At 36.2% G+C, this 21,713-nt stretch overlaps 1 protein-coding gene across 1 annotated transcript in view; it reads right to left on the bottom strand.

Annotated features, from left to right (window-relative positions):
• koko (cyclin Q) overlaps positions 1-21,713 on the bottom strand; it is a 103,983-nt gene that overhangs the window by 42,105 nt on the left and 40,165 nt on the right. Inside the window, exon 3 of the mRNA XM_090415480.1 lies at positions 15,234-15,319. Coding sequence (XP_090271606.1) covers positions 15,234-15,319 — 86 coding nt within the window. The remainder of the gene's footprint in view (positions 1-15,233; positions 15,320-21,713) is intronic.

The raw sequence follows: 21,713 nt of genomic DNA, 5'->3' as shown, positions 1-21,713 counted from the left end.
TCCAGGTGGTGATGTTGAAGGAATGAAGGAACCATTAGTTTATATGGGAATTGGGGTGAATTAAGTGGAGGTGAATGGTCTATTACAGAACCTTAATGAGAATACATCTGTGGGATAGATTGGATGGTATATCAGCAAGGGTCTTACGTGAAGCGGCTAAAGAATTATTCATGCCCTTGACCTTATTGTTTAATCTGAGTCTCTGGTCTGGTTTAGTCCCAAACGGGTGGAAAGAGGGGAAAATAGTTCCACTGCATAAAATAGGATCCAAGACTACTGTTGCAAATTACCGACCGATCAGGAGTCGTTGTCAAGGTCTTGGAGAAAGTAGTCAAGGGAACAATACAGGAATGGATTGATGAAAATGAGATACTGTATGGGGGACAGCATGATTTTGTGAAGGGTAGATCATGCCTCAGTAACTTGTTCAGGTTTTATAACACGGTGACGGCTGAACTGGATAAGGGTAATGGGTTTACAATGATACTGCTGGACCTAGCTAAGGCCTTTGACAGGATACCACATGGAAGTCTAATCTGTAAACTGCAACATATGGGAATGGATATAGGGTTGGTGAGATGGATAGAAGGGTGGTTGATGGAGAGATAGAAGAGAATAGTTTACTTGGGAGTAGAGTCCAAAAGACGGCCTGTGACTAGTGGTGTGCTGCAGGGTTCTGTTCTTGGACCACTGCTGTTTAATTTGTTCATTAACAATATAGGAAAGGATCTGAGAGGAATGGTTCATTTGTTCACTGATGATGCTAAGTTGGGTAGGGCAATAGTGAATGCAGAAGATGTCAAAATTTTGCAGGATGATTTGGATAGATTGGAGATCTGGGCTAAGGAGAATGGATGTCAATTTAATGTGGCAAAATGTAAGGTTATGCATTTTGGGGTGAAAAGATTAACAGCAGTATATCACTTTGGTGGAACTGTACTCCAGAAGATTGATGAGGCCTGGGACTTGGGAATGTTGGTGGATAGGGAGTTGAAGTTTAGGGGGAACATCGCAAAAGTAGATAAATCAGCACATCAATTCACTTGCTGAAGAATACTTTGACGAGAAGAGATAAACAAGTTATTCTTCTTCTGTATCGAGCCTTGAAAAGACCCCATCTTGATTACTGTGCCCAGATCTGGTCACCTAGGTTTCTTCTTGATGGGGAGGAGGTTGAGAGGATCCAGAAGCAAGTGACCAAGATGATAGCAGGTCTATGGAATGAACTTTGTGAAAACAGGTTGAAGGTTTGTAGGTTGCAGAAATTGGTTGATAGGTGGTATAGGAGATATGATTGAGTCATTCAAACTGCTGAAGGGTTTCTATAGGATTAATTCAGAGGATATTTTTGAGAACAGGACTGGTGATTGGAGGACTAGGGGACATCCATGGAAGCTGGGCAAGAGTGTGTTAGAGCTGGGTTTTTTATTTTTAGAGTGGTGAATGAGTGGAATAAGCTGCCAGAGTCCTGTTGTAGGTGCTATGACAGTGAATGAGTTCAAGGCAATAGATACTGTATGAATGTTGAATAGTTGTGATTGACATGATGTTTAGGGCCTCCCTTGATGAGTCCAATTACTCCTTGAGTTGCCTGTAATAATAATAATGATGATAATAATAATAATAATAAATCAACAACAACAACAGCAGCAGGGCTTAAGATTTGCACCATTAACATAAGAAGCATGAAAGAAATGGAACAAACAATGGAATTGGATACGTATCAGGCATAATAGGTGTGTTACTGGAAAAAAAAAAGTTCACATTTTTCTAAACAATAAATAATAGATGTTATATTCAGACAATAACGATCAAGGAAAAGAAGGTGTAGCTATTGTATTCAACAGAAAATATAAGGATAAATTTTTTGAATGGCAGGCAATATCAAGTAGAGTGATGTAAACAAATATCAGAATGGGAAATTGGGCAATGTTGACTTATTTGTGCTTAGGATCCAACAGAGGAAGTGGAGGAATTTTTTTGAGGCATTATTGATGACAGTTGACACAGAAAAAAAAAATAGGAAAGGTTGGTTCTTGTTAGAGATCTAAACAACAGAGTAGGAAATGACTATCAAAAACCCGGACAAAGAAATTAGCGCACCTGGAAGAAAACATGGTACAACGATGAAACTAAACAAATAGCTGGAGTGTGGGGTGGTATACAAATGATCCAAGTTTGGTGCGATTGTGCATGCCCACACACCTTGAGGTAGCGCTGCAAGCACAAACCAGCAGCCTTATAAAGCCGGCACGTAGTCAATAGCCGAATAAAGTGAAAAGCACTGGCCGACGCAAGTTAGAGTACAGAGTGACAATAATGCCGGGAAGATGGTCGGTGCGTCATATAGGCGTGCACATGAACCATTCTGACCATACCGTCCGACAGTGTTGGGAGCTGTGGACATGTTCCAGCACTGCCACACGGCGGAGTAGCACCGGTCGGATCAGGAGGACAAACGCTAGAGAGGATCGACGGATCGTGTAGCAAGCTGACACGGTCCACTATACAGGCAGATGTAGGGGTTCCTGTGTGCCCACGAACCATTTCCCGATGCCTCACGGAGGCGAATCTATGATCCCAGTGCCCCTTATATGTGCTCCCATTAACACTGCAACATCGCCAACTCTGTTTGCAGTGGTGCCAGGTGAGAGTGACGTTGAACTTCACAGACTGGCGACGTGTGGTCTTCAGCGATGAGTGCTGCTTCATCTTGGGGACAGATGATCATCGTGTCTGGGTGTGGAGGACCACTGGTCAAGGACACAATCCTGACCTCGCTATTGAGTGCCACACCTCCCGCACTGCAGGCATTATGGTCTGGGGAGCCACACCCAATCACCCGTCGTAGTGGTACATGGTGCACTGATGGGACAGCGGTATGTGGACGACATCCTATGGCCCCACGTTCTCCCATTCCTGGCCAGGATACCAGGAGTGCTATACCAGCAGGATAATACCTGTCTGCACACGGCTCAGGTTGCCCAGGCTTGCCTACGTCGTGTACAGACACTTCCATGGCCTGCCTGCTCCCCGGTCTTGTCCCCTATCAAGCATGTTTGGGAGAAGCTGAAACGCCAGCTCCCACCGTGCCGCAATATCCGGGATTTGGAGCACAGCGTCCAACGTGTGTGGGCCAGTCTGCCGCAGGACAACATCAGGCGTCTGTTTGCCACCATGCTGGACTGTATTGCAGGATGTAACGCCACACGAGGCGGTGCAACATGCTATTGATGATGACCGGATTGCATACCACAGATCCCTTTGTAATTGTCCTTCAGTTCTGTTTTTGCCATCATGTGTATCACTCACCTGTATCATTACACCAATAAAATTTCAGTTGAATCCTATGCTTCCTTCTTGGTGCACTAATTTCTTTGTCCATGTGTGTGTGTGTGTGTATATATAAATGTCTGGTAATCATATAGGACATATAGAAAATGATTACCAGACATATATATAAATGTTTTGGGAAAATCTCAAAATTCACCGTACCGCAATATCCGGGATTTGGAGCACAGCGTCCAACGTGTGTGGGCCAGTCTGCCGCAGGACAACATCAGGCGTCTGTTTGCCACCATGCTGGACCGTATTGCACCACACGAGGCGGTGCAACATGCTATTGATGATGACCGTATTGCACCACACGAGGCGGTGCAACATGCTATTGATGATGACCGGATTGCATACCACAGATCCCTTTGTAATTGTCCTTCAGTTCTGTTTTTGCCATCATGTGCATCACTCACCTGTATCATTACACCAATAAAATTTCAGTTGAATCCTATGCTTCCTTCTTGGTGCACTAATTTCTTTGTCCGTGTGTGTGTGTGTGTATATATAAATGTCTGGTAATCATATAGGACATATAGGAAATGATTACCAGACATATATATAAATGTTTTGGGAAAATCTGTAGAAAAGAACAAACCTAATAATAACGGTAAACATCTGCTAGATTTCTGCTCAGGACATGGACCAGTTATTACTAACTCCATGTTCCAACATGGAGATGCTGTGCATAAATTCACACAGAGATAAAAGAAATAAGAAAAGTCTCATTGACTGAACCAGCATAAAGATTTCAATATGAACAATTACATATTGAAATCTTTATGCTAGTTCAGGACACAAGAGGATTTGAAATTGGAAGTGATCACCATTTAGTTTTGAGTAGGATAAAGCTGAATATCATACTGAAAACAAAAGTATCTAAGAAAGTTTTTAAAACTAATCAAAACTGAGCAGCTTTCACAGATGAAATGTAGACTCAAATACACAAATATTTTTCAAGAAAAATTAAACTGTGAAAACAAGAAACAAACCTTGAAGATTCAGTGGCAGACTCTGAAGAAAACATTAACCGATTCAACCAGAAAGAAGCATGGGGTGAATTATCTGCAAGAGTAAGAAAAATCAGATATCAGATAACATTCAAATCTCATCTTTCCATTTATGAGTTCTTAAATGCTGTTATGATGTCTCTCACTTTGGTCTGAGTTTTATCCCAGTACTGCATTTTCTACCTTGAATGGCAATGCGAAACAGTGTAACTGCTTACAACTAACTATAGTGAAGAAAAGGAAGCTGGAAATTTCAATGAAAGCCAGATGTAATATGACTGATTTTTATCTTGACTAGTTTTCTTATAGTGTTGTCAAACAACATTTGGCATTCTTATAGTGCCAAACAACATTATAAGAATGCCAAATGGAAAGATTTCTTTAATCAAAGTTGTAAACATGTCCTACTGGTAAAGAAGTTAACCAACTGTAGAATTTTCCTTGCCGAACGAAAAAACTTGAGTTCATGCTGAACTGAAATAAGGCTGAGATATCAGGAGGAATAGTGTATTGGAGTGTGAGGTTTTTTATACTGGCTTTAAAGTGGGATGGTTTTTTTTTATGTTTGAAGGTGTGTTGCCAGTATATTATGTGAAAAAAAACTCCACAAACAGACAGACAGAGGATAACCATGAGCTCTTCACCTTCTCCAACCCTGGTCAATGTTTTCATGGAGACCTTAGATGAAAAAGTCTTAAACTTTGCTTCACATACATCCACTGTCTGGCTATGCTGTATAGACGATGCATTCTCCATTTGGCCACATAGCCTGGATACTCTCCATATTTTCTTAATACATCTAAACCATAGGTTCCCAAACTTTTTTTCCGGCCACCGCCCACTTTGCAAGACATAAATTTTGTAACGCCCCCCCCCATTATAACAGTTTTACGCATTCAAGCCGTTTGATATTTTTGACGTAAATAGCAACTAATGATACATTACTGCTTATGCTGTTAAATTTTTTAAAAGAAGTGGCCAATATGTGCTTCATCTTGATCACAGTTATTGCTATACTGATTTTGGTGAAACGTAGCTCATATGTAAAGATTGTAAAATGTATGCTTGAATAACATTATGCACAGTTTCATACAATGGTTTAAATATGAAAATGTGGAATACAATTAAAAGATTGCATTGCATTAGTAAGAATCTTATTGTAATAATTAAAACACCATTAAATATATTACAAAATTGTTTATTTCTAACTTATAAAGTAAAAATACAAAGAAAAAACAACAAATTAATGTGAAGGATGAGCCTGGTGCATTTTAAAAAGTTTGTTAATATCGGGTTCAACTTTCGTCAAAAATAGTCGTAAATCGCCATGCTCAGTTATATGCAATCGGTTCCTTTTCTTAGATAGTAAATTCACTACAGCACTAAACCCACGCTCAGCCAAATAAGAAAATGGAAATGCAATTAAAAATTTCTGCACTGTTTCCATAATCCAGGGTACAGTGTCAGTATTGATTTTTGAAGCCAGAACTCTTGGTATCCAGTTTTGAATTTTATTTTTAGTTCTTCATTTGTTGTGAGTTCTATGAGTTCCACTTCTAAATTTGATGATCCTGCTGTGCTTATATGTGAGAAAGGATCTAGAACCCAATTTGGTATATTCATGTTTAGCATATCCTTGAATCGCTCATTAAAATCAGCATGAAGAACCTCTAAGTGTTGGCAGTATGTAAGTAAATCTTCCTTTTTGAGAGATACTGCTGATAAATTTGAAAAGTGGCTATATTCCCCTCAGCCCATATTCCACTTGAACAGAAGAAGTTTCCCTACAAAAGTGGCAATAACGTTTTTTGTTTTAATTCAATTCAATTCATCACCTTGTAGTTGTAGATTGACTTCATTAAATATTTTATAGAGGTCTGTCAAATAAGCGATGTCATTTTTGGATGTAATCAGGTTGACCCGCAATCCGTCGTCTCTGTTTTCTAGGAACTCTAGTACTGAATCAAACAAATTGTAAAATCGATTCAGACAAATACCTTTTGAAAGCCAGTGAACTTCTGTGTGAAGCAGCAAACGATTGAAATCTTCATCGTTTTCACTACAAAGTTGGCTAAACAATCTGTCATCACTCAATGAATTGCTTCTAATCTTGTTGACTACTCTAATAACGTAATGGAGCGACATGTGCAGGCATTCACTTAAATTTTTCGTAACCAAATGTTGATGATGAAGAACACAATGTATAGCCAGTACATTTGGTACTGCTTGTTTCAAATGCGCTATGAAACCCTTGTGGCGCCCTGTCATTGCTGGAGCACCATCAGTAGCAGCAGACAAAATATTACGAATAGGAATGTCTTTCTCTTGAAAAAACTTATTCATGATATTAAACATAGATTCTCCCTTTGTATCTCCTTCCAAGTTTTTAGCAAATAATATTTCTTGACAAACTTTTTCTTCTTTTATGAATCATATATGATAAGAGTAGTGGTTCATTATTTGGGAGAGTTGATTCATCGAGTTGAATGAAAAATTGGTATGCCTTCAAATAATCGCACAATGATTTTTCAACGTCTTTAGCCATTTCATCGATTCTTCTTTGCAGTGATTTATTGATCAGAGGAAGTTTCCATGATATCTGATGCTAGCTTATGAAGCACAGTGTTTAATACTTGTTTTACTGCCGGCAAGATTAATTCCTCACCAATTGTGTGGTTTTCTCACTTTTGCGGTTAATAATGAAATATTATAAGAAGCTTGTAATCCATCATTATCTTGTTTAGCAGATGACGTAAAAAAAGTTTTGATATAGTTGGACGTTTAAAATATTTTTCTTCTAGTACTTTAAAATAGGACAAATCTTTATCCTTTTTGTCAGTAAGCATTTTAGTCAAATGCTCTTGTAGCCTACAAGGCTTCATTGCTTCATTTGAAAACACTTTTTGGCAAATCAAGCACATGGGTAATAATTGGTTCGTAGGAGACTGAATAAAACCATATTTCAAATACTCAATACCGTACTGTCGACATTTCTTCTTATATTCAGACATAATGAAGTAATAAAATTTGCAAAAATATTCACAAAATAAAAGATTTAATTTACATTAATTTAATTTAATGACTCCATTTATCTATCACACTTTCGACTGATGATTGTTGGCAAAGCACACAAAAAGTAATGAAACTTATTCCTAAACCACTGGTATTTATAGATTTGAAATCTAGCCCGAATCGACTTGCATGCATTGACTTGTTTGCGATACCATCGTACTCGTGCTTTGAACAAGTCGCTGCAAGCACCCATATTTCTGTCAAAACATGCTGAATTGAGTGAATTACCTACGTAATAGTTGACCGACATACTACTAGTTAAGACTCGTCTGCTGCGTGGATAGACTAAAGCCTGTATGGCACGATAAATTTTTACAATAGCAAAAATCTAATAAATTTTTTATGTATATAAAAAATAGAAGTTAAAATATCCTGTATGACACGTTCAATTTTTTATTTTGCACGCAAGTGCATTTTTGTTCATCCGACCACGACATTGTCCAACTAATTATAAATAATAATTAATAAATAAAATAATTACACAAGATATAAACAACAAATCTACAAAACATAACCACAGAAAACAGCATAATATATAAAAGTGGTTTTATATATTTTGAAATGAAATATAACGAATATATTTGCTACTGTAAACATAACCTATTATACACACCCTATATACATGCTCTATTTTCTCATTGACATAGAAAATTGACATCTATTTCTATCTGACATGGTAAATTTTCAAATGATTAAATAATTGAAATAGAAAATTGATAAAAAAAAAAATAGATCGTGTAAGAAGGGCATAAGATGAATTAAAATGCAATATTTAAATTTTAAATGAATATCTAATCGCAAAATCACGAAAATAATTAATTTTTAAATATATACTATTAATTTCTTCTATAAAGAGCCACTGATCCCTAGACTTCCTGAACGCTCCCAAATGCTTCTGATCCCACTATAGCACCCCCCCCCCCCCGAGAAGGCTTCAGCACCCACTAGGGGGCAGTACCGCCCACTTTGGGAACTTATGATCTAAACAATCAACACCCCAGGATCCAGTTTACTTTAGAAAAGGAAAACAACAGCACTCTCCCATTCCTTGATACTCTGATTATACACCAACCTGATGAATTTTCAATTTCTGGAATTCTCTGTTTACAGAAAAACCCCCACTAGCAGTCACACCACCACCACCTCCCTTCCAACCATATGGTATTATAAAATCCCTATATAACAGGGCAAAATTAATCAGTTCTGATAACAGTGTCCTAACTACTGAACTTGACCGTATTCCAACAATTTCTTAGCCAATGGCTATAATCCCCCAAAAATCCAAAATATATTAAAACTCTATAATCGCAACACTTCCCACCGCCCTCCCTTCAGAACAAAGATTACTCAAGATCTATCACCATTCCAAATATCCAGGGCCCATCCAAAAAAAATTGATAAAAATCCTAAGGAAATACACATTCCCTAGACCTATCAGGTGTCCCTTGCAGTTGCAAAATTGTCCTACTATGGCCAAACAGACAAGACAGCCAATATCAAAATTTCTGAACACAAGAACTACATCCAGTTCCACCATTACAGCCACTCAGAACTTGCTGACCATATTTTAGACACCCGCCACAGGATATGCTGGAAAAAGGCCAATCTATTACACCACAGCAAACACATAAATATGTGTTAGCTGTGGTGTAATAGATTATTCCACAAATCGAATGCTGGACTGGTTGGCCGAGTGGTTAGTGAATCTATTCTCCAGCCAAAAGGCTGCGAGTTTGAATCCCATCGGGGGCATGGATATTTGTGATTGTCTGCGAAAAATACTAGTGGTGGTGAACAGTAGATGGCACTTGTGTAAATGATGATGGTATTGCAGTTCGTTGTAGCTGGTGCACTGAGTAGTGAAGACAGAGAGTTGTAGAGTAGGTGCCCTTCCTCGATGAGTCTTTGGACTCCCTAAGGTGTCACATAATAATAATAATAATCTGCCTCAGCCCTGAAAAACTGTCCAAACCTCAACAAATTTGGGTGTACAAGACTGCTGAAAATTTGAAAGTTCTCATCATGAGATCATTAGCCCAAGGGCTCACAATTTAGCCCACTAGGGGGGATGCAATTTAGGACTCTAGACCCAACTTTGGTTACCTTTCTTCAGCCTCATTTGCCCAGTGTCAGTACTTACATACACATATTGTTTCTGTGATCCCTAATGTTGGCAATGTGACATTACCAAAATATAGGAAATAGGAAAGTATTAATTAAAGTTATTATAATTAATATTTTAGTATACATTGTTATTTCAAAATAACAGTTACAGATAAAAAATAAGTAAAAATGTCATCTTTGAAATGAAAAGAATTATAATTTGAATTCAGATACTTAAAATTTCAATATGAATTTAATTAAAATAAAATAAAACTATAATCACAAACCATACTATTTAAACTCTCTCTCTTCTCATGGACATGGAATTGTCATCAGCAGTTTGATAAACACTGCATTCCTGAATTTTTACACATAAATATTGCGAACTGAATCATAAACCATATAGAAACAATGTAATAGATTGAAAGCATGTGCATTTAAAAACTAGAGCAAACACAACTAGTTTAATTAAAAAAAAAAAATAGCTAAAGCCTATGCTATGCCAAAGGAATACAGTATATAACGAGCTTGTTTTATTGGAAGTTTTTTTCCCACTTGGTTAGACTATAATAGATTTAGTTTAATCCTTTATCTAAGTGTAAGAAAACAAAGTTTGCACATGAATTTCAAATTCAAATTTTGAGAACCACTTCTGGATCTGGCTCCCACTGACGAGACCTCAATAAAGGTCGAAATCGGTCTGGGTAGTGGCCCTTTCCTTAATGCATAGCATTAAACATGTCTGCAAGGAGATGTGCTTTGCATTATGGGAGATACTGAGACAAGGAGTGATGAGAGCTTGGTCCACCTTTACCACAAGTTGCCTCAGTCCTAAAGATACTTCAGGCACAAACTTTGTTTGTGTACACTTGGATAAAGGATTAAACTAAATGTATTATAGTCTAAACAAGTGAAAAAAACTTCCAACATCTTTCTCTAAATCCAGAGTAATTTAATAATAAGGTGGTACACCTTTTGGCAACTCGTATAGGTAAATATGACTTCTCCATTGCTTCTGCCTTAGTATCACCACTTCTGGGTCTGGCTCCCACTGACGAGACCTCAATAAAGGTCGAAACCAGTTGGAAAGCTTGGGTGATCAATGGCAATGCTGTAGCCCATGATGTTTTCACTGAGGCTCAGCTGTCATCCAGGTCCTGGGTGTGTGTGTGGGGGGGGGTAATGAATGGCAATGCTGTAGCCCATATAGTTCACTGAGGCATGGCTGTTATTCCTCAGATGGGATATGAGCAAATGAGTGGCTCTGCTCGGTGGTGAGGTGAGCCAACCACGGTGTAGAGCCAACCGGTTCTGAGAGTTTCTCAGTGGCAGGGTGAGCCTGTTACTGAGGGGAACAATGCTGAGTTTTTGGAGTTTGACCTGTACTTGAACGTTTAATAAAGGTCGAACCAGTCTGTAGTGGCTCTTCCCTTAATGCATAGCATTATATGTGTCTGCAAGGAGATGTGCTTTGCATTGTGGGAGATACTAAGACAAGGAGTGATGAGAGCTTGGTCCACCTTTACCATGAGTTGCCTCAGTCCTGAAGATACTTCAGGTGCAAACTTTGTTTGCTTACACTTGGATAAAGGATTAAACTAAATGTATTAAAGCTTGGTTTTTGAGAGTTTAATATGGCTGACTGTATTACAATGTTATACCTTGCTCTGGCACGGCATGGTATAGTGTTATGCACATTGCACTGTTTTCAGATGGCTCCTACATGGATGAAGGTTATGTTCATGGAATTTGTGAATTTGAAGAAATTATTATGCTTATGTAAAATGCACAGGAATTGCCAGATTAGATTGCACCCTGAGGCAAAATATTAAATATCACCTTGATGGATTATAAAACAAAAATATAAGACAATCTCCAATTGCTATTTTGTTTTTATTACAAGAGAAACATTAATGCAAAACGATTACATAATAATATCAATTAAATGTTTGCTCTATGGGGATGTTACATAATAAAACTGTATATAAGCTCTTCTAAATTTAAATTATAAGCTCTGTCGATATAGTTGCTGGACTAACCAATCTTTCTTGAGTCATTGCTATTTGCAAATAATTTTTACTCAGTTTAAGCTTGGAAAAACTCCTTTCTGCAGTTGCTACGCTAACAGGAATTGTTAGCATAGCGATGCCACCTACCGCAATATGGCTGAACGAGCTGCGTTATTAAGCCTCGCTGTGAGGCATGCTGCCTCTATGCTACACCCTGTCGACGTTACTGGAAATGCAACTTCATAAAAATGTAGTAGAATTTGAAATTTGAATTCTTACAGCGAATATTCAAATCTTCTCACAGATCCTGTATATTAAATAGCAATAAGAAACAAATCTTCAAAGTGATTAATTTAATTTTATCTTATTTTATTTTAAAGTGATTAATATAATTTAATATTAATTGAAGGTGCATGATTCGAATGGATTGCCATTGGATGTTGTGAGTGCAATCAGCATGAATGAATTCAAGAATAAGTATGATAGTTGTTGTGTGTAGTATGTGGCATCCCTCGATGAGTCTCTGACTCCCTGGAGGTCTGTCTTAATAATAATAATAATAATAATAATTAATTCATCAAGAAAGAAATACTATTTATAAAATCTGATAGTGACAACTATCGTAGTGATAGCTTTTGCAGGTAAACTGTAGACTAAACTATACAAAATGAAACAAACTGAAAACAAGAACCAAACTTTGGAGTCTTAGTAACAAACTCTGAAGAAGACATTGATTGATTCAGCTAGGGGGACATGTGGTGAAGTTGTCTGCAAGGATAGAAAACAAAGAACGCCATGGTGAACACAAAGTTAAATAAGCAGTCCTTGAAAAGAAGAAACATACCAAAAGGTCCTAACAAATAAGTTGGCAGATGTCCTAAAAAGGATACAGAGACTAATGTAAGAGAGCTAAACAAAACTCATGAGAAGACATTGGTAAGAATAAAAAATAAATATCAGGAAGGTGACAAATTGTCTGAAGCTATTGAAGTAGCTTGGAAATGGAAGAAACAGTACTGTAAAATGAATCAAAGATGATAAAAGAACATGAAAAACTGAGGACAAGGATATTCTAGCTATCTGGAGTAATTACTTTGAAAGACTATTAAGCAAACTAAGCAGTGACAGAATCATACTAGAAATTTTCAAGAGGAATGCAAAGAGAAGTACATATCTATATTTGAGGCAGAAAAAGCTGTCAAAAACTTGAAATGTGAAAAGGCAGCTGGAGTAGATGATATCTGACCAGAAATGCTTAAGTATGGAGGTATAGGATTTTGCAATGACTACAATGCATAATTAAGAAGGCCTACTCAGGAGATCAAATTCCCAATGACTGGAGTAGAGCTCTCCTCATAGTACCCATCTATAAATTATTAATATTATTATTCAGCCTCCATGGAGTCAAAAGACTCATTGTGGGAGGTCCTTCCTAAGAAACATAGTCTATCAAGACTCATCGAGGGGAGGTCCCCCCACCCTAAGAAACACAAAGTCTATCATACCACTCCTTAAACTCATTGACCGTTCTCGCTCTCACCACTCCATCAGTCAATGCATTCCACGGCTCCATGGTTAAAAATGGGAATAAAGCTGAATGTGAGAATTAAAGAGGAATTTCTCCACAAAGTGTTCCAGGTAAGATATATGTTGCATTTCAGGCCAAACAGAGATCAGATCAGAAATTGTAGGAATATGTCAAAGATCTGTACTTAAGTTTCGTAGATATGGAAAAGGCATATGACAAGGTGCCCAGAGAAAAGCTTTTCAAAACTCTTATAACTATATGGGGTGAATGGAACATTATATAGAGAAATAGATTGTCTATATTTAAGTATATGTCACAGTCAGCAGTGAGAATTTAAGGAAATACAGGAAGATGGTTTCATGTAAAATTAGAGGTAAGTCAAGGGTGCACATTATCTCCATTCTTATTCATCATCTATATGGATCACATTATGAAATAAAGTGGCATTCAGTCTGATATTACAATTCGAGATGCTCTGCTTTATGCAGATGATGTAAAAAAGACCAAACCTATAAAAATAAGCAGGAGGATAGAAAACTTCAGCTGCATTCTGAATGCACAGCCTATAGAAAAAGTAATATATTTCAGCTAATTAGGCAAGTTTTTAGTGAAACTGGCAAGTTAAATCTTGAAATAGATAACAGAATAAGCAAAGCTGGTATGGTGGGCAGCCAGATGAATAAATTTATATGGAATAAGAGAAAAATTAACCAAAACACCAAATTAGAAGTAAACCCTTTATTATTTTACAGCCAGTATGCGAAACTCTGAGATCGAAAACTATGATATAAGAGTTTCATGCCGAAGAACTAGCGGCGAATCCAAGAGTAAGTGAACACCTGGTAATTAACTTCACCAGAAAAAATAGCTGTTTGGCTTTTTATCTTATTATAGAAGTAAATCCATTTTAAGTTATGGATCTGAGCGCTTGGTTAGAAATAAAGCATTTGATCAAAGAAAAGACCACAGAGATGAGGGTTCTGAGAAAAATTAGGGGAGTGAATTGATGGGATTAATGGCAGAATTATATTAAAAATGTGTTGGAGAGCTAGTCTAAGATACTGTGGTCACCTTAATAGAATGGGTGAGGAAAGTTTAGCAAAACAGGTGTTATGTCAAGATGGCAGGAAAGAGATCCAGAGGAAGACGAAGATCTAGGTGGATTGATCAAAAGCACAAAATGTTAGATATGGAGTGCTCACAAGCAACAGACTGATTTGGAGGAAAATTATTGATAGGAGATTAATAATAATGTACACTTAATCATGCAGTGCTGTCATAGGAACTTGAATATCCCTCGAGGGTACATATCATAGGAAATTGATACTGATGATCGTGACAACCCCAAAAGGAATGCAACAGACAATAAGAGTTATTGAGTGCCACATTTCATCAATCATGCTTTGAAGTTTATTCCAAATATAGCATGATTCCATTAAACATGGAATCAAGCTGAAAAAGAAACTTGAGAAGTAATATCAGCATTAAAAATAGACAGATAATTTTGAATTTTCTGTTATATGTGCATGTGCTTTTATTCTAATCATTTCATACTAAGGATTAACAAGAAACATGACCTAGAAGTTTGTCATAATAATTTTTTTCATGAAGTCAATCAGTATTATTAATTTAGTTCCTCTATGTCTTTCTTCTTAAATAGTATTCTTATATGGTTGTGAAAACTTGAACTATTATAGCAGAAGAATGGAAAATAACTGAGGCATTTGAAACATATTTTTGGAAAATATTTTTAGGAGCAAATTGGAGAGGGGGAGAAATGAAGAAATCTTAGATGAAATAAAAAGAGCCTAGTATTGAAGAAGATAATGATATATACAGAAACATGATGGCAAGATGAGAGGTAGGGAGAAGAGACCAACCCAGATATACCTTAGGTGAGAATGTACTCTGATCAACTGGAAGAAATTAAGACAGACAGAGAGAGAGAGAGAGAGAGAGAGAGAGAGAGAGAAGTGACTTGGAAAAAAGAACTCACTATAGAAGCAGGGCTGCCTGTTAAAATGATAATGACTAGACAAACTGATAACACAGCATTTCATCAAAATCATGATTATGCAAATAACTAAACCATTTTCCAAATGTGTTGAAGGTATACTACCAAAGCAAGTTTTACTGCATCACTCTAATCCATTAGAATAACATAATTGTCATACTTACCTATAAAATACGCTGATAACACGATTAATATCCAATTGGTTCTCTTCAACTTTGCCAGCAAGAAATGTAGATGCTGTGGCAATTAACTAGTATAAATTTATAAATATGATTATAATAATTGCCTTCACAGAAATCAACAGGAATTATTAAAATAATGCAGTCTTATCTATTTCAGAATCCTTACAAGTTTTTATATATATTAATAAAATGAAGAGAGCTAGGCAACAAAACTGAACCTACTGAATACTTTGTAAATTAATATTTGAAGCAATCTTCCTACTGATTATGCTATTGCACATTAGACATAATTTCAACTACATATTTTATTTTTAATCAAGTGTCTAAAATAAACTCCTCTGATGAGTCTTTGGACTCCTGGAGGTGTCACGTAATAATAATAACTTCATTTACTTTTACTCACAAGTTATACTTTCTATAACTGATCTATTTCCCAGAATATTAGCCAGCAAAGGTTGGTTGATTGGTAGAGCCTCCACTACTAATGGCTCACAAAACATTAAGGAAGTTTGAGCGCGGTTAGTAGTTGGAAGAGGTTCAATCGTTCGATGCTGTTGGCACGCTCTCCCTCGATGAGTCTTTGGACAGTGTCACATAATAATAATAATTACATATATAGCATATTAATTTTTTATAACTTCATTAACTCATTAAGTATATACTTACTGAGAGATTACTTGAAGTCGAATGTGATGGGAGGGGGGGGGAAAAACTTGTTGTACAATGTTGTACAACAAGTTCTATCTTGTTGTATAACAAGTCAATCTAGTTATAGGATCAGAAGACCTGTCCATAACTAAGGTGGCTACATTGCCTCCAGTTAATCACTGGGGAAAGTGATTATGTGGCCTTGACTTGGGATGTAGCTAAATGTGAAAATTCCAGTTAAGGAGTACATGTGGAACTACAAGGCAGGTGATTTTATACTTTAGGAGGTAGATTGAAGTTCCATGGCATAAAGATATGCAAAAGAAAGATGTTCACAGTGCATGGGGGATAATTAGGGGTATCTGGAGGAAGCAATATGACTGTATACCCAAGATTTGGAGAGTAAACTGCATACGAATTAGACGGATGAGTAGTATCATTAAGTATGAGCTGCAAAGAAAATGTTGTGGAGGATATATAAGGAGAAAGGTGACAAGCTAACTCATGAACAGTACAAGGATCAGGCAAGAAAAGTGACCAGCTTGGTAAGGAAAGCATAATCAGATTATGAGTAGAGATTAGCCATACAGGCGAATGAAATCCCGAAGAGCTTTTTTCATTATGTGGCAAGTAGAAGGAAGAATGACTGTGGAAAAACAACTATAATGAATATGGATGATAGAGAGGTAATAGAAGCAGATGAAATTGTTGAGCTGCTAAGTGATCATTTCACAAGGGTATAATATCATCAGTGAAGATATCATTATGAAATAGTTGACAGAGACTGATGTTGAAGAATTAGAAGTACTAGGTATATTGCAGAATCTGAATGCAAATACAGCTGTGGGATTGGCTGGGATATCAGCTCATATTTTATGAGAATGTGCAGGGAAACTAGCAATGCCAAAAACATGAGAATCTGGCAAACCTCATAGCAGAACTGCAACCCTTATAACCTTTTGACTTGAAAAATGTTGAAATTGTAAAACGAAACAGATTATTATTGTTGTTGTTATTTGTCACGTGAGCAGTTCAATAATAATAATTCATCATCATCATCATCAAATTCCTGATATATACCCTCAAGGGGTGTACAGCATATGATAGTACTACATGAAAAATTGACACCATTACAAACTTCCTATCTACAATTTTCCTTTAATTAATATTAAGGTGAAAGATGTCATTTTTTTTGTAAAAGATTATAATATAAGAAGTTTTTCTATAAGATATATGTTAGAGCATAATAACGAAGGATCAAAGTCCATTAACGACAACTTCGGATAAATTGCGATGGCAAATTGCTTACGTGCGAACGACATGCTCACGGTGTTTTCAGGGAAGATGCGGCATGCGTATGAAGTATTCCAGGAAGATATGAATGAAAATAGGAGCCGGACGCAAAAAAAGAAAGTGTCGGGCAGAAAGTTTTGGGTGAAAGAGGGCGCTAGATATACGAGGTATAAAGCGGGTTTGCTCCCCCATCCCCCCGTTCAGGGCTTTTTAGGTTTTTTTCATCGGGAGTTGCTGGAGAGTTTCTGGTGGAGTCGGGAAGAGCTCCAATTCGAGATCTAGTCGATGGCAGGCAGCTATTCTCTGCTGTTGGTTCGCCATGTTGGGTGGAAAGAATAGACAAAGAAATATTAGGTACTCTTCCGAGTAAGCCTGAAGAAATTGGCTGCCACATACGTCCATGTGGATCGATTCAATCCATGCTGTTTCCAGTCGAGAATACGATGAAAGGACAGAACAATGAAGGCCAAACCTAGCCCATGAGTTAATCACCAAGGACGAGATCCAACATTAGGAGGGAAATTATAACGAAAGGATAGACGGAATAAGTTACAGGAATGTGGTAATGTAAAACCCTTTTATAATTCCTTTGTTAAGAAAGAACGGAATATTGTGTTATGGAAGAAATGAGATTATAAAACTCTAAACTGGTAGGAAGAAGGACTATAGTGAGATTTAGATACCAGTGTCTAGAATCTATAGGCTGTTTCCTTAATATTTGTCTGAATGAGTAGTAGTTAATTTGCTATAAGTAATGATCTATAGAATTATCGATGTGAATGTTTTAAGAATATGTGTAAGATAGTAAAGATATTTAAAGGATGCTAGCTAGAATTTTGTGTAGTGAAATGAGCCTATAAGAATAGCCTCATTTCATAACAATAATTAGACATAACTATAATTCACATATCTCATCTAAGAAGATGTGATATGTGAACTATAGTTGTTATGCCTAACCTTATAACTTGGGATAACTCTATTCCTACTGAGTGTTTTTTATTGTAAATGTGTAATCTTACTCTAATAAATGTATCTTGATTATCTTAACCTGTTTTGTGCCTTGATTTGAATCCATTGCACCGCTTGCTAACATTTGAATCTGAGCGGGAGTGAATTATATGACAGAGACCACGACTGCAAGCTAAAGTATTTTAAGAGAGATAGATAAGATTGAGATAAAGAATAACTAATAGATTGATTTACTTAGTATATTTTCTGAGGGTTACTCCTTGGTAAACAGGAATTTCTGACCTAGGGATCTGGCTGGCAGCTTGATCAAATAAATATTGCCAGAATCTGAATAGGAGGTAACTCTAGACCGTTATTGCTGAGGATCGGACTCTATTCAGAAGTCTACCCTTTTGTCAATTTATTCAATATACGTAATCGTTCTAAGAATCAGCCAAATTGTGTGGATAGATTTAACTGTGTGAATGAGATAAGTGATATAAGTAGAAGAACATAATAAAATATAAATTAAAGAAATGTCACGACATAAGAATGACCCACAGACTAAAATATTTAACACATCGATGCCACCTGTTCATCCCCCTAATCTTTGTCAGGACTCTCATATCTACAGTCTTTAGTCTTTGTTCAAGTGTTTTACTTCTAACCCAGCTCTCAGATCCATAAGTTAAAACTGGTTTGAACGCCGTCTTGTATACAGCTAATTTAGTGTTTTGGCTAATTTCTCACTTATACCATATAAATTTATTCAGTTGACTTCTTACCATACCTCTGTTGATACTGTTGTCTATATCCATATTTAATTTACCATCTTCAGTAAAAATCGTGCCTAAAGTAGCTGAAATGTTTAACTTGTTCTATAGGTTCTCCATTCACAATGCGGTTGATATTTTCAATGTTTCTGCTTATTGTCTTTGTCTATTTAATGCAGAACTTCATACCATATCTATTACAACAGTTATTCAATTTAGTCAGGGAATCTTGAAGACTTGTAGTGGATTTATTTAGAATTATAACATCATCTACATAAAGCTACATAAAGCTCATCTACACAAAGCAAATGAAATTAACACCTCCAATTTTGATATCAGGTTTAATACCACTTTCCTTCATAATGTGATCCATATAGATAATGAATAACAGAGGGGATAATGTACATCCTTGTCTCACACTAGATTTAACATTAAACCACCTTCCTGTACTTCCTTCAATTCTAACTGCTGACTTAAAACTCAAATAAAGACTAAGTATTGCTTGATATAATGCCCCATTAACAGCATATAACTGCAGCATGTTGAATAGCTTCTCTCTTGGCACTTTGTCATATGCCTTTTCCAGATCTACAAAACTTAAATACAGATCTTTGTTATATTCCCATAATTTCTCAACTATTTGTCGTAAAGTGAAAATCTGATCCTGACAGCCTCTAATGAGCCTGAATGCAGCTTGTCCTTCACCAACCTTTTCTTCCACAATACTTCACAACCGTTTCTCAAGTATACTTGCATATATCTTACCAGGAACACTAAGTAATGAAATACCTCTGTAATTCTCACATTCTGTTTTATTTCCCTTTATATATATATATATATATATATAACTGTAGCATGTTGAATATATATATATATATGTACTATCAGAGTTCTACTCCAATCATCTGGAATTTGTCCCTCTGTCCAAGCCAGAGGTGCACCCCTATACCTCTCCCACCAATAAAAAAATCACTTTATAAAAACGTATCAGTGAGGAAAAATGAAACACGAAATATATTAATTATAAGTTAAATGAACAAAAAGCAGAAATTACAAAAAAAAAAATGTAATAAAAACTATAAACATACAAAAAGGGTACAAAAACAACAAAATTAATTTGGAAAAAAATGAAGTAAATAAAAAAAATAAATAAATAAATAATAGTAACTTACAAATATATAAAATAGGAACATATTAAACATTATTGGTTAAAGAAATAGTTAAATATTTAAACAGAAAGAAAAATCACTTAGTGAATTGAACTTTTGTAGTTTTTATTAATGAAAATTCTCAGATAATATTATGTATATCAAGTTGATCCAAAATATCTGACTCTACTGATATAATGGCAAGATTTGAAAGTCTGTCTGTCTTGTACCATTGCAAGTAGTTCTTAATAATTTTAAGTTTAGAAAAGAACCATTCCGCAGATGCTACAGATACCGGTAATGACAAAAGAATCGAAAAGCAATTGGAAAGTTTGGATAAACTGTGATTAAGTCGTTTGAATAAATATACTGAATTATCTGATATATATCGTTTTTAAAATTAGAAATAAATGGTTGACAGTGTAAAATTTCTTCGTATAAATCGCCTGCATTAATGTCTGAATGATTCTCGTGTGTTAATTTCTGTTGTAACTTTTTACAACAACAACAAAAAAATCCGCTAACGTCTTTTTATTCCTGTATATAGGAAGTAGGCGAGGCCGTTTTAAGCCCTATATAACTTTCAGAGACAGAGTTCAATCTCCACTGGTACCCAATCAGAGATAGCTGGCCAAAGGCTATCACTAATTAAGCGGCACGCAGTGAAGAGAGACGGCTCAAAAAGTGCCGCCATCTCGTGGTCCCTAATACTCGTATTTAATGTCTGAAATTATGTGGGTTCTATGGTCGATTTTCTTGAGTTTACAGGACGAAAAACCTGCTTGCCTGTACCAGAGATTGACTAACTTGGAACCGGTCGAAAAAAGGCTTAGAAAATTTTCTTCTAGTCGCCGACTAGATTAGAAATCAAGAGACCTTCCTTCGTGCAGTCAAGCGCCCTAGTGTGCAAACGCCACATCAACTGAGCTACACAGGCACCCTTTTTTACAAGATAATAAATATTCTTTATTTTGTGAAGTACCTAACAAATACAAAAACTGAAATGAATTCGTATGTTCTTTTAATGAAGTAAATCTTTCCTGCAAAGATTGTAATGTTTGATCTGTTATGCAGAGAAAAAAAATTACTTTGAATGAAATTTTAGGATCTACTATATTTTCATAATCAAATTGTGTTGTCTTTTTACGTCACCTTAGTGGTCTACTACCACAAAATACAGATTCTGCTTCAAATTTTGCAGCAATTAATTTTGAGCTTTCTACAATTTCTTTGAAAGTTTCATCAAACCTATAATCATTTAAAAATTGATTTAGATCAATCAATGCATCTAAAGCAAGTTGGAGATTCATAGATGAAGACTGCAGTATTTATGTCACAAAATTCACTTTATTTAAAATATCATACCAAATCTTTGGCACCTTTACTCTCCTGGTGCCTGTGTGCAGCACATACATTGCACATATGGCCGACGCACCCTGATCTAAGCCTTCTGACCTATGTAGTGCAGCCACTGTAAGACTTTAATACCTTCATAACCTGAAGGTATTAAATATGAAATACTGTAAAAAAATACTGTAAAATAAATATGAAGGTATTAAATATGAAAATATGAAATACTGTCCTTTTTTTTTGAGTCTGTTTCTGCTTCTTCTGATTGTTTGCGGGAATTTTTTTTTTATTTTTTATCAGCC

This window comes from Typopeltis vanoorti, chromosome 1 (genome assembly GCF_054136105.1).
Source record: "Typopeltis vanoorti isolate ZY-2024b chromosome 1, IOZ_Tvanoo_1.0, whole genome shotgun sequence".
Taxonomy (NCBI): Eukaryota; Metazoa; Arthropoda; class Arachnida; order Uropygi; family Thelyphonidae; genus Typopeltis; species Typopeltis vanoorti.
Note: the sequence above shows the minus strand (reverse complement) of the source record. Positions and strands in the feature narration are given on the sequence as shown.